The sequence below is a fragment of the Theobroma cacao genome, chromosome 2, assembly GCF_053813885.1.
Source record: "Theobroma cacao isolate CCN51 chromosome 2, ASM5381388v1, whole genome shotgun sequence".
NCBI lineage: Eukaryota > Viridiplantae > Streptophyta > Magnoliopsida > Malvales > Malvaceae > Theobroma > Theobroma cacao.
The window spans coordinates 38,548,331-38,562,799 of record NC_142640.1 but is presented as its reverse complement, the minus strand read 5'-3'; the positions used below and the strand labels follow the sequence as shown (position 1 = coordinate 38,562,799).

The 14,469-nt window shown below is 34.0% G+C and overlaps 1 protein-coding gene across 1 annotated transcript; it reads right to left on the bottom strand.

Annotated features, from left to right (window-relative positions):
• Positions 1–1,212: 1,212 nt before the first annotated feature.
• Positions 1,213–1,716, bottom strand: LOC148764245 (protein FAR-RED IMPAIRED RESPONSE 1-like). The gene has a single exon (XM_088803563.1). The coding sequence runs from the start codon at positions 1,714–1,716 to the stop codon at positions 1,213–1,215; it is 504 nt and encodes a 167-aa protein (XP_088659689.1).
• Between the last annotated feature and the right edge of the window lie 12,753 nt (positions 1,717–14,469).

The following is a 14,469-nucleotide window of genomic DNA, read 5'->3' as shown; positions in this document are numbered from 1 at the left end:
ATAAATAAAAGCCACGTTATACTGTCGAAATTTTATTAAAATTGGTGGGTTAGTCACTGCAGTGACGGGTTTCCGTGGACTGCCTATTAGAGGGGCACGGTAAACCCAGTTATATAGTTACTTCGGTTGTAGAGGCGAGAAGGGTAACTCCTGGGGTAGTATTAGAGCTCACTTCACGTCGAACCCCCACGTGAATGTGTAACTCGGCCAATGCCAAGGAACAGCTGGTTTTTAAAAATAAAAATGTGTTTCACGTGTGAATATTTTAACACCCTTGGCGGACTCGGTTAGATGCCTCGGCCAAGGTATCCCCGAGGATTAGTTTTGGCTTGAGCCTTGTTTTAATAAAAGACATAAGCCTTAACAATTGTTTTGGTAAATTACAAATATTTTATGGTTTAAGAAATAAATTGAAAACATTATGAAATGGGTTGAAATTTGTTGTTTAAACTTGCCTCCATTTTACTCGCCTTTAGATATTTATGATAATGTCTGTTTGCTCATTGGGATTGCAAAATCTCACCCAACTCCTTTCCACCCATTTCAGGTTCAGTATAGACTATAGATAGCTGATCTCATCGAGGACTACCATTGGATCTGCATTTTCCAAACCGTAGGTTCACAGTCCTCTTTACTTTTGTTTATTCGGGGGCCCTCTTGTTATTGTAAATTAAATTAAATATTTTGGCTTACTGTATTTCAGTATGTATAAATTTATTTAGCTTTTACGTTATAAAAATTATTCACGTATAACTATATAAATATTGTTTTATAAGAAAATAGAATATTTTCCTTAATATTTCTTTTATTTTCTTATTATATTCAAATAACTGTAATTTCGTTTTAAATGAAGATTTTAGACTTTTAAACTCATTTTGAATATGAATTATGTGTTTTGTACTTGTATATTACGTTTTAGCCAGTTTCGAAATTTTTGAGAAAAAATGACCAAAATACCCCTGTGTGGCGAAAATTTTATTTTGATTGTTTTTTTGATCTAAAATAGTATATATTCTCTAAAAACTCGATATTTAACAATGATTGCTCATAGGAAAGGAAAGAAACTGATATGTAAGCCTTGCGGGGTTCCGGTTGGCATTTCGGATAATGAGTGTCAATCGGGACGTCGCGGCGATTGTCATGGGCCTGAGGGAGGTTCCGGGTCGTGACATAATCATTCACATGAAAACATGTCTATATCTAATAGACACATTATGTTACTTTTCGTAACATAACTTTTGAGCTAATGATAGCTTTTCCATCATGTGAAATAATCTTTAATTTTGAAAATGCACCAACAAAATCTTCATTTGCGAGTAATGCTAATGCAAAAATGGTGGTCATATGATGATGGTTCACACCAATGAAAACCCAAAAAGGCAAATTAAATGTGTTTTTCTTGTAAGTTGTGTTAAATGCCAAAACATCATCGAAACAAACACTATCTGATCTTGATATGGAGTCAGCCCAAAATAAATTCTTCAATTTGTTCTCATCATCAGTTATGTACTTCATGTAGAATCCATTATCCATTTCTTTTTTCACATAAAAATATAACAATGTCGCTTGAACATCACCATCATTTACTTCAACATGTCTTTTAGTTGCCATACGATTGTAAAAATCTTTACGAGTAAAACCAACAGTTTGAATGCCTCTAGCTTGAGCTGCAAAAACATTCACCACTTGACATGTTTTGATACTTGCAACTTTCATAGTTTTTGCTTCACATACATAAGCTACTTTAATATGCCTATTCGAACGAATGAAGCATATTTGAGCAGGATTTACCATCTGATGATTATGTTCAAGTTCATAATGTGAAACACACTATTTTCCTGTATCTTTGTTCAGAATGACCCAAATGTTAGCATAGCAATTTGTTTTAGATAACCTTTTAGGTTCTCGCACCCGATTCTCAATCTTTTCTCATTTTTCAACCCTACATCCTTCCTTCGAACAAGAAAAATGGTTCATAACTTTAATTCCATTTTTGTCTCACCTACTGCTGCCTTTACGAGTACCAAAGCCCATGGCACAAGCATATGCTTTATAAAATTCATAAGCACGTTTGACATCATCAAACTCCAAACCCAGTATATCATATTTTGAAAGTTTATGCAAATAAATCTGAGAAATTATTTTCTTTACTCTTCATTAGTCTACACATATTAAACATAAATAATATATAATTACAACCTAAAATACTCATAAAGTATTAAATCACAAAACTTACTTCAATGTAATAATATTGGAAGCAAAGTATAAAATCTTAATTATTTCCAAACAAAAATTACATGCAATAATTAAATCACATTAAAAAAGAATTGGTAAAATTTCAATACTACTATATGAGCTGTTTTTTTTAAATAATCATCAAAACACAATTTAATTAAAATTTTTTTGACAACGTTTAACTTTGCGAATGACATAACAATAATTGTTCAACCAACACTGGATGCAACCCTTTATTCATGTTTATGATAATAATATATTCACCGCTTACTAGTATAAAGTTAAAATAGGGCTCCTTTAATGCTCAGAGATATAGACATAAAGGGGAATACATGATCCTTGTAAGTGTTGCCTTAGAAGTAGGCCTTCATATAATCTCTTGTCCTGAAAACTCTTCGATCGGGGATGGGCTTGCTATCATAAAGTTTGTATAGCAAAATTGTTTAGTAATTGAAGGTGAATTTGAGAGTGAAAGATAATAAAATTGTCCCGCAAACCCATAACAAAAAATTAATAAAATAAAAAGAATTGATAATCTTAAAGGGTCTCCATTGAAGAAATCTTATCTACAGTTATGAAACATGGTTAGAGTCTACAAAGAGAATTATTCTTACGAAGGTCATAACCAAAACCAAAACAACCACAAACAACAACAACCACGTTCAGTAGCAATTTTTCTTAAACAACAGCATCTATCTCCCTCTCAACTGTCAAGGGAGAAAATTGCCACGATGGGGCAAAGTCATTTCCCTAATGGACTCTTTTATCATCAAGTGTTTTATTAGACACAAATTATTTGTGTGGCGTTTAATCAATGGTTGTAATTTCATCATTAAAAATCATATGGTCAGTATTACCAATGCATAATAACAAAAATAAAAAAACATGTAATTTAAATTGAACATTTAAAAACTTTGATGTAATATCGTAAGAATTAATTTAAAACATTATAAAAGTGAAACAAAAATTAACAAAATATTAACTTAAATATGTCAGATTTAACGTAACAAGTAAATTATGTAAAATAAACATAAATTTTGAGGAAATTAAACATTTAAAATTTTATTTTCAAGTTTAAAGTGTTTTATGGCTTACAAATTTTAATCTATAAATGAATAATTATAAGGATAAAATAATTATAGTATTAATTAGTAGTTGAAAAACCTTCACGTAAAACAGTGAGAATTAGCGTACAACATTATAAAGGTGGAACAAAGATTAACAAAATATTGACATAAATGCGTGAGATTTAACATAATAGGTCAATTATGTCAAATAAATATAATTTTTGAGATAATTAAACATTTAAATTTTTATTCTCAAGTTTAAAGTGTTTTACGACTTTCAAATTTAATCTATGCGAGAATAATAGTAAGGATACAAAGAATTATGGCAAAAAATTAGCAGTTGAAAAGTAATGACGTAAGGCTATAAGAATTAATATAAAACATTACAAAGGTGGAACAAGCATTTTCAAAATATTAATATAAATGTGCGACATTTAATGTAACAAGTCAATTATGTTAAATAAACATAATTTTCGAGGAAATTAAAAATTTAAATTGTTATTCTCAAGTTTAAAGTGTTTTACGATTGACAAATTTTAATCTATACATAAATAATAGTAAAGGTAAAAAGAATCATGGTGAAATTTAATAGTTGAAAAACCTTGACATAAAAACGTAAGAATTAACGTAAAACGTTATAAAGGGGGAACAACCATTGACAAAATATTGACATAAATGTGTGAGATTTCACATAACAAATCAATTAGGTCAAATAAACATAATTTTTGGGAAAATTAAACATTTAAATTTTTATTCTCAAGTTTAAAGTCTTTTACAGCTTACAAATTTTAATCTATGCATGAATAATAGTAAAGATAACAAGAATTATGGTGAAATTTAGTAGTTGAAAACCTTGACATAAAGTGGCAAGGATTAATGTAAAACATTATAAAGATGGAACCAACATTGTCAAAATATTAACATAAATGAGTGAGTTTTAACTTAACAAGACAATTATATCAAATAAACATAATTTTCGAGGAAATTGAACATTTGAATTTTTATTCTCGAGTTTAAAGCTTTTTATGACTAACAAGTTTTAATCTATGCATGAATAATAGTAAGGATATAAAGAATTACGATGAAAATTAATAGTTGAAAAGTCATGACGTAAGGCTGTAAGAATTAATGTAAAACATTATAAAGGTAGAACAAGCATGGTCAAAATATTAACATAAATATGTAAGATTTAACATAAAAAGTCAATTATGTCAAATAGCATAATTTTTGAGAAAATTAAACATTTAAATCTTTATTCTAAAGTTTAAAGTGTTCTACGGCTGACAAATTTTAATCTATGTGTGAATCATAGTAAAGATAAAAAGAATTATGGTGAAATTTACTAGTTGAAAAACCTTGATGTAAAATTGTAAGAATTAGCGTAAACATTATAAAGATGGAATAAGCATTATCAAAATATTGACATAAATATGTGAGATTAAACTTAAAAAGTCAATTATGTCAAATAAATATAATGTTTAGGAAATTAAACATTTAAATCTTTATTCTTGAGTTTAAAGTGTTTTATGGCTGACAAATTTTAATTTATGCGTGAATCATAGTAAGGATAAAAAAAATTACGGTCAAATTTACTAGTTAAAAAACCTTGATGTAAAATTATAAGAATTAGCGTAAAACATTATCAAGATGGAACAAACATTGTCAAAATATTAACGTAAATGTGTGAGATTTAACTTAACAAGTCAATTATGTCAAACAAACATAATTTTTGAAAAAAGTTAAACATTTAAATTTTTGTTCTCGAGGTTAAAGTGTTTAACAACTTACAAATTTTAATCTATGCATTAATAATAGTAAGGATAAAAAGAATTATGGTGAAATTTAGTAGTTGAAAAACCTTGACGTAAAGTGGTAAGAATTAATATAAAACATTATAACGATGAAAGAAGCATTATCAAAATATTAACATAAATGTGTGAGATTTAACGTAATAAGTCAATTATCTCAAATAAACATAATTTTTGAAAAAATTAAATATTTAAATTTTTATTTTTGAGTTTAAAGTGTTTTACGACTAACAAATTTTAATCTATGCAAGAATAATGGTAAGGATATAAAGAATTGTGTTGAAATTTAGTAAGTGAAAACCCTTGACGTAAAGTGATAAGAATTCAAGTAAAACATTATAAAGGTGGAAGAAGCAATGTTAAAATATTGACGTAAATGTATGAGATTTAATGTAACAAGCCAATTATGTCAAATAAACATAATTTTCAAAAAAATAAAACATTTAAAGTTTTTTTCTCGAGTTTAAAGTATTTTACAACTGACAAATTTTAATTTATTCGTGAATAATAGAAAGGATAAAACGAATTATGATGAAAATTATTGGTTGAAAAGTCATGAAGTAAAATGTTATAAAGGTGGAACAAGGATTGTCATGACCCGGAACCTCCCTTAGGCCCATAACAATCGCCGCGACGTCCTAATTAACACTCATTATCCGGAATGCCAACCAGAACCTCGCAAGGCTTACATATCAGTTTTTTTCCTTTCCTGTGAGCAATCATTGTTAAATATCGAGTTTTTAGAGAATATACACTATTTTAGATCAAAAACAAATCAAAATAAAATTTTCGCCACATAGGGGTATTTTGGTCATTTTTTCTCAAAAATTTTAAATCTGGCTAAAACGTAATATACAAGTACAAAACACATAATTCATATTCAAAATGAGTTTAAAAGTCTAAAATCTTCATTTAAAATGAAATTACGGTTATTTGAATGTAATAAGAAAATAAAAGAAATATTAAGGGAAATATTCTATTTTCTTATAAAACAATATTTATAGAGTTATACGTGAATAATTTTTATAGCGTAAAAGCTAAATAAATTTATACATACTGAAATACAGTAAGCCAAAATATTTAATTTAATTTACAATAACAAGAGGGCCCATGAATAAACAAAAGTAAAGAAGACTGTGAACCTACGGTTTGGAAAATGCAGATCCAATGGTAGTCCTCGATGAGATCAGCTATCTACAGTCTATACTGAACCTGAAATGGGTGGAAAGGAGGGTGGTGAGATTATAAAATCCCAATGAGTAAACAGACATTATCATAAATATCTAAAGGCGAGTAAAATGGAGGCAAGTTTAAACAACAAATTTCAACCCATTTCATAATGTTTTCAATTTATTTCTTAAACCATAAAATATTTGTAATTTACCAAAATAGTTGTTAAGGCTTATGTCTTTTATTAAAACAAGGCTCAAGCCAAAACTAATCCTCGGGGATACCTTGGCCGAGGCATCTAACCGAGTCCACCAAGGGTGTTAAAATATTCACACGTGAAACACATTTTTATTTTTAAAACAAGTCGTCCCTTGGCGTTGGCCGAGTTACACATTCACGTGGGGCTTCGACGTGAAGTGAGCTCTAATACTACCCCAGGAGTTACCCTCCTCGCCTCTACAATCGGAATAACTATATAACTGGGTTTACCATTGTAAAATCCGACCCTATAAATACATGTCATGACATACATGCACTGAGTAGTATGTTATTATGCTAGGAAAAGCACCTAAGAATAGACGAAACTCGGTATTGTACCTAATGGTACACTTGAGTTGATTTAACCTCGAACTAGTTCAAATAGGAATTTTAGGATGAAATTTAATATTTTATAGTCCAGGAATGACTAAAAATTATTGTTCGGAGTTCGAGAGTTCATTTGGGGTAAAATTAGAAATTTTGATATTCAAGTGTAAAATCGTCATTTTCCCACCTAAGATAATAATTTGATCATGGAGTGAAATTTTTTACCAAGATTAACTATTTGGAGTATAATTTAATGATAGGAAGTGAAAAAGTTTAATTCTGGTGATTTCAAGAGTGTAGGGGTAAAATCGTAATTTTGCCACCCATGAACAAAATTTGAGATTTTGAGAGAATTTTGATCAAATTTGACAAATTGGAGAATGGTATGAGTATAAGGGATGAAAAATATGTCTATGGGCAAATTTTCAGTTTTTTGGGTAAAAATGTAATTTTTCACTTTTACGGGGGCAAAAGTGTAAATTTCAAAAATTACTCCACCGAGACTTTGGATAAGTCTGAGAATTTTATCTAAGCTATGGATATGTTGGACAAGTGTATGGTGAAAATTTGGAAACAAATGGATGAAATTTTAAAAATGGGCCAATGGAAAAGTGACACGTGGCATTTTTTTTAATAAAATAATATTATTTTAATGAAAAGTCAGCCCATTTAAACCCAAATTTTGAGTGCTGGCCGGCCATAAGGAAGAACAAGAGAGGAAATAGAGAGGAAAGGAAGAAAAAAAGAAAAACCAAAGAGAAACAAGAAAATTCAAAGGAAAATTCGCTATTTTCGACCGTTTACGCGTCTAACGGTAAGATTTTTCGATTTAGCTTGATTTCTACCTTTCCTATGCCTTTATTTCCATTTAGCATGCTTGAGGAGAGAGATCAAAAAGTGATATCAAAGGCTGGACGAAATTCTAGGGGAGAGAAATTGAAATTTTTAGGTTTTGATTTTTAGTTAAATTGATAGTCTTAGTTAGCTAAATGTGTTTAGAAATTAAATTGGGCAAGAAATCATTAAATTTTCACAATACCCACTCTTGGATGGATGCTCAATGCTGTACAATGATGATGAATTGATTTTATTCTAAGGAAAATGAAGAGAAAATGATGAAAAACGATTAAACATGATAGAAAAACAAAATAGAAAATTAACCGAGTTAATGTCCCATTTTTGGCCGAATTTTCCAAGGAAGGGAGTGAGCTGATTTTGTTGTTTTTAGAAGGTTATTGGCTGATATTTAATGGTTAGAAATGTTGGAGAGAGAATGGGATGATTTAGAGCTAAAATGGAGCGCGTTAGCAATTTATCGGGCAAAGTGCCAAAAATAGGATAATATCGCGTTTAAGCCGTTTTAGGCTATTGCATTTCATACCATGCATTAGTATAGGATTTAAGTTAATTATATAGTGATTTAGCATCAATGTGATGAATTGTGTAAATTTTTGTAATGTGTCTAGGAGGAAAGCCTTTCGGAAAAGGCAAAGAAGTCGTACCCGACGAGTAGTGATCGGGGCGCTTAGAAAGCTTTTAGTTTGTAAAAACGGTGAGTAAACTTATTATTATTGTAAATTATCTAGAGTTTATTTTAAATGCCCTTTATGTATTTTATGAAATGAGAACGAGATTAAAACGGGATTTTTGATGTTTTAGGAATAAATGTGACAAATAAAAATATATTGTATTGATTATGAAATTGAGTAATTTGAGGCTACAAATTGACTTGAAAAATATATATTTTCCTAGGAATGGCTTATGAGAAATGAGTATATATGGCTATATTTTGTAAATGCATTGGGAAATTTATGTAAGTTGTTTTACTATGCAGGCTGGATAAATAAATAAAAGCCACGTTATACTGTCGAAATTTTATTAAAATTGGTGGGTTAGTCACTACAGTGACGGGTTTCCGTGGACTGCCTATTAGAGGGGCACGGTAAACCCAGTTATATAGTTACTTCGGTTTTAGAGGCGAGGAGAGTAACTCCTGGGGTAGTATTAGAGCTCACTTCACGTCGAACCCCCACGTGAGTGTGTAACTCGGCCAACGCCAAGGAACGGCTGGTTTTAAAAATAAAAATGTGTTTCACGTGTGAATATTTTAACACCCTTGGCGAACTCGGTTAGATGCCTCGGCCAAGGTATCCCCGAGGATTAGTTTTGGCTTGAGCCTTGTTTTAATAAAAGACATAAGCCTTAACAACTGTTTTGGTAAATTACAAATATTTTATGGTTTAAGAAATAAATTGGAAACATTATGAAATGGGTTGAAATTTGTTGTTTAAACTTGCATCCATTTTACTCGCCTTTAGATATTTATGATAATATCTGTTTACTCATTGGGATTTTATAATCTCACCACCCTCCTTTCCACCATTTTCAGGTTTAGTATAGACTGTAGATAGTTGATCTCATCGAGGACTACCATTGGATCTGCATTTTCCAAACCGTAGGTTCACAGTCCTCTTTACTTTTGTTTATTCGGGGGCCCTCTTGTTATTGTAAATTAAATTAAATATTTTGGCTTATTGTATTTCAGTATGTATAAATTTGTTTAGCCTTTACGCTATAAAAATTATTCACGTATAACTCTATAAATATTGTTTTATAAGAAAATAGAATATTTTCCTTAATATTTTTTTTATTTTCTTATTATATTCAAATAACCGTAATTTCGTTTTAAATGAAGATTTTAGACTTTTAAACTCATTTTGAATATGAATTATGTGTTTTGCACTTGTATATTACGTTTTAGCCAGTTTCAAAATTTTTGAGAAAAAAATGACCAAAATACCCTTGTGTGGCGAAAATTTTATTTTGATTGTTTTTGATCTAAAATAGTGTATATTCTCTAAAAACTAGATATTTAACAACGATTGCTCACAGGAAAGGAAAGAAACTGAGTGTCAATCAGGGACGTCGCGGCGATTGTCATGGGCCTGAGGGAGGTTCCGGGTCGTGACAATTCTATTGGTATCAGAGCCTTTGGTTTTAAAGATAAGAGTTTTTGGTTTTAAAGTGGTTTTAAAAAAATTACAATATCAGTGTTGCCCCAAATTAAGTTAAGTTAAGTTGAATAGAATGCATGCATTTTCATATAGAGCCTAAAGTTCCCTAAGCTTGCTCATTTTCTCTTATAGATTATTATGCCTCCTCGACGCGGACGCCCACCTCTAACTAGATCGGTTGGGAGGGGAAAAGGTCGTTCGCAATGTCATCAACTAGATGCAGTAGGGGAAGAATCGGCTGCTTCTACCATTCGGGCAGCACCTACTGCTGAGCAGGGCGATAGTCCTCCACATCCTCCACCTCCTCCATCACCTACGGGTATTCCCACCATGCCTACTGAGGCAGCACAAGCATTGGCAGCTTTCTTTACCGTAATGGCTGGTGGAGCTCAGACTGGTCAAGTTCCACCTATAGTACCACCAGTTACTCCTTTAGTTCCACCACCGGTACAAGATATATCCATTTCCAAGAAGCTAAAGGAGGCTAGACAACTCGGTTGTGTGTCTTTCAAGGGTGAGTTGGATGCCACTGTGGCAAAGGACTGGATTAATCAGGTTTCAGAGACTCTCTCTGATATGAGATTAGACGACAACATGAAACTAATGGTGGCTACGAGATTATTAGAGAAATGGGCTCGTACTTGGTGGAATTCAGTGAAGTCCCGTTCCACTACTCCTCAAACGTGGTCCGATTTTCTCAGGGAGTTCGACGGTCAGTATTTCACTTATTTTCATCAGAAAGAAAAGAAGAGAGAATTTTTGAGTTTGAAATAGGGGAATCTAACTGTAGAGGAGTACGAGACTCGTTTTAACGAGTTGATGTTATATGTGCCGGATCTGGTGAAATCTGAGCAGGATCAGGCCAGTTATTTCGAGGAAGGGCTCCGTAATGAGATTAGAGAGCGGATGACAGTGACTGGTAGAGAGCCGCATAAAGAGGTGGTACAGATGGCTTTACGGGCTGAGAATAGGAGGATTCGGACTGAGTTTACAAAAAGGAGGAATCCTGGTATGTCGTCTAGTCAGCCAATAAAAAGAGGTAAGGACTCAGCGATTTCAGGGAGTACTACTACTTTGTTTCCGTGACATCTCCTCGACCTCCATTTCCACCATCACAACAGAGACCTTCGAGGTTTAGCAGATCTGCTATGACTGGTTCTGGGAAGAGTTTCGGAGGTTCTGATCGATGCAAAAATTGTGGGAATTATCATAGTGGGCTATGTAGAGGGCCAACAAGATGTTTCCAATGTGGACAGACGGGTCATATTAGGAGTAATTGCCCACGGTTAGGACGAGCCACGGTAGTTGCATCATCTTCACCAGCTCACACTGATATGCAGAGGAGAGATTCTTCTAGGTTGCCACTGAGACAGGGAGTAGCCATACGGTCCGGTGTGGAGAGTAATACCCTGGCACATCCACCTTCGAGACCACAGACTCGTACCTCGACAAGAGTTTTCGCTGTGACGGAAGATGAGGCACGGGTTCGACCTAAAGTAGTGACAGGTACTATGTCTTTATTTGATAAAGATGCTTATGTTTTGATAGATTTTGGCTCAGATAGGTCTTATGTGAGCACCACATTTGCATCAATTGCTGATAGAAACCTGTCACCATTAGAGGAAGAAATTGTAATTCACACCCCTTTAGGAGAAAAGCTAGTTAGAAACAGTTGTTATAGAGACTGTGGGGTAAGGGTAGACGAGGAAGAATTTAGGGGTGACTTAATTCCTCTAGAGATCCTGGATTTTGATCTAATATTGGGTATGGACTGGTTAACTGCACATCGGGCGAACGTGGATTGTTTTCGAAAGGAAGTTGTTCTTCGAAATTCGGAGGGAGCAGAGATTGTGTTTGTAGGGAAACGTCTAGTATTACCGTCCTGTGTAATCTCGGCTATCAAAGCTTCGAAATTAGTGCAAAAAGGGTATCCAACTTATTTGGCATACGTAATTGATACTTCAAAGGAGGAACCTAAGTTAGAGGATGTCCCGATAGTGAGTGAGTTTCCTGATGTATTTTCTGATGATTTACTGGGACTACCTTCTGATCGAGAGCTTGAGTTCCCTATTGATTTACTTCCGGGTACAGCACCTATTTCTATCCCTCCATATAGAATGGCTCCGGCAGAGTTGAAGGAGTTGAAAGTACAATTGCAAGAGTTGGTGGACAAGGGTTTTATACGCCTTAGTATATCTCCGTGGGGAGCATCGGTTTTATTTGTGAAAAAGAAAGACGGTACACTTCGGTTATGTATCGATTACCGACAACTTAACAGAATGACCATTAAGAACAAGTATCTGTTACCGAGGATTGATGATCTTTTCGATCAATTATAGGGAGCTACAGTGTTTTCCAAGGTTGACCTAAGGTCTGGGTATCATCAGTTGAGGATTAAAGAACAGGATGTACCCAAGACAGCGTTCAGGACTCGGTACGGTCATTATGAGTTCTTGGTCATGCCTTTCGGGTTAACTAACGCACCGGCAGCTTTTATGGATCTCATGAATAGGGTGTTCCACCCTTACTTTGACAAGTTTGTTATTGTGTTCATTGATGACATACTGGTTTACTCGAGAGATAATGATGAGCACGCTACCCACTTGCGTATAGTATTACAAACTTTGAGAGAAAGACAGTTGTATGCAAAGTTTTCGAAGTGTGAGTTTTGGTTACAGGAAGTGGTATTCTTAGGACATATAGTATCGAGAACTGGAATATATGTTGATCCTAAGAAAGTAGAGGCAATTTTACAATGGGAGCAACCTAAGACAGTGACGGAGATTCGTAGTTTCCTCGGATTAGCCGGTTATTATCGGAGGTTTGTTCAGGGGTTTTCCTTAATAGCAGCTCCTTTGACCCGTCTAACTCGTAAGGGAGTTAAGTTTGTGTGAGATGATGTTTGTGAGAATCGATTTCAGGAGCTAAAGAACCGGTTAACCTCCGCTCCTGTTTTAACACTTCCTGTTAATGGTAAGGGATTTGTAGTATATAGTGATGCCTCAAAGTTGGGGTTAGGGTGCGTATTGATGCAGGATGAAAAAGTTGTGGCTTATGCTTCTAGACAGCTAAAGAGGCATGAAGCAAATTACCCTACCCATTATTTAGAGTTAGCAGTAGTGGTGTTTGCTTTAAAAATCTGGAGGCATTACTTGTATGGTGAGCATTGTCGGATATTTACGGATCACAAGAGTTTAAAATATTTGCTCACCCAAAAGGAGCTTAATTTGAGGCAAAGGCGATGGTTGGAGTTGATAAAAGATTATGACTTGGTGATAGACTATCATCCGGGAAAGGTGAACGTTGTAGCTGATGCCTTAAGTCGTAAGTCTTCATCGCCTTTAGCAGCACTTCAGAGTTGTTATTTTTCAGCATTAATAGAGATGAAATCTCTTGGGGTCCAATTGAGAAATGGTGAGGATGGATCCTTATTGGCAAACTTCATTGTGCGACCTTCGTTACTTAATCAGATCAAGGACATTCAGAGGTCTGATGATGAGTTAAGAAAAAAAATTCAAAAACTGATCGATGGGGGAGTCAGTGAGTTCAGATTTGGAGAGGATAACGTCTTGATGTTTAAAGATCGAGTTTGTGTTCCTGAGGGAAACCAGTTGAGACAGGCGATCATGGAAGAAGCCCATTCATCTGCCTATGCATTACATCCCGGAAGCACCAAGATGTATAGGACTATCAGGGAGAATTATTGGCGGCCGGGTATGAAGCGAGACGTAGCAGAATTCGTAGCAAAGTGTCTCGTATGTCAACAAGTTAAGGCGGAGCATCAAAGGCTAGCAGGTACACTTCAGTCTTTACCTGTTCCCGAGTGGAAATGGGAGCATGTAACTATGGATTTTGTTTTGAGATTGCCGCGGACACAGAGGGGAAAGGATGCGATCTGGGTGATCGTAGATCGGTTGACTAAGTCCGCTCACTTTTTAGCTGTCCATAGTACATACTCTATTGAGAAGTTGGCTCAGCTTTATATAGATGAGATTGTGAGGCTACATGGAGTTCCTGTTTCTATAGTGTCAGACCGAGATCCTCGATTCACTTCTCGATTCTGGCCGAAATTTCAAGAAGCTCTGAAAACCAAATTGAAATTTAACACTGCTTTTCACCCACAGACGGATGGTCAGTCAGAGAGGACTATCCAGACCTTGGAGGATATGTTACGGGCTTGTGTCATTGACTTTATTGGGAGCTGGGACAGACATTTGCCATTGGTGGAATTTGCTTACAACAATAGCTTTTAGTCTAGCATTGGTATGGCACCGTACGAAGCTTTATATGGAAGAAAATGTCGTACTCCACTTTGTTGGGATGAAGTGGGTGAAAGGAAGTTAGTGAGTGTGGAATTGATCGAGCTAACTAATGACAAGATCAAGGTTATATGAGAGAGGCTAAAGGTAGCCCAGGATAGGCAGAAGAGCTATGCAGATAAACGGAGAAAAGACTTGGAGTTTGAGATCGATGATAAAGTTTTTCTTAAGGTTTCTCCTTGGAAAGGTAATAATTTGAATACTTTGAAGTATTAAATCTTATTGATTATACTATCATGATAAATTATGGCGTTTTATTGGATAATGAAAG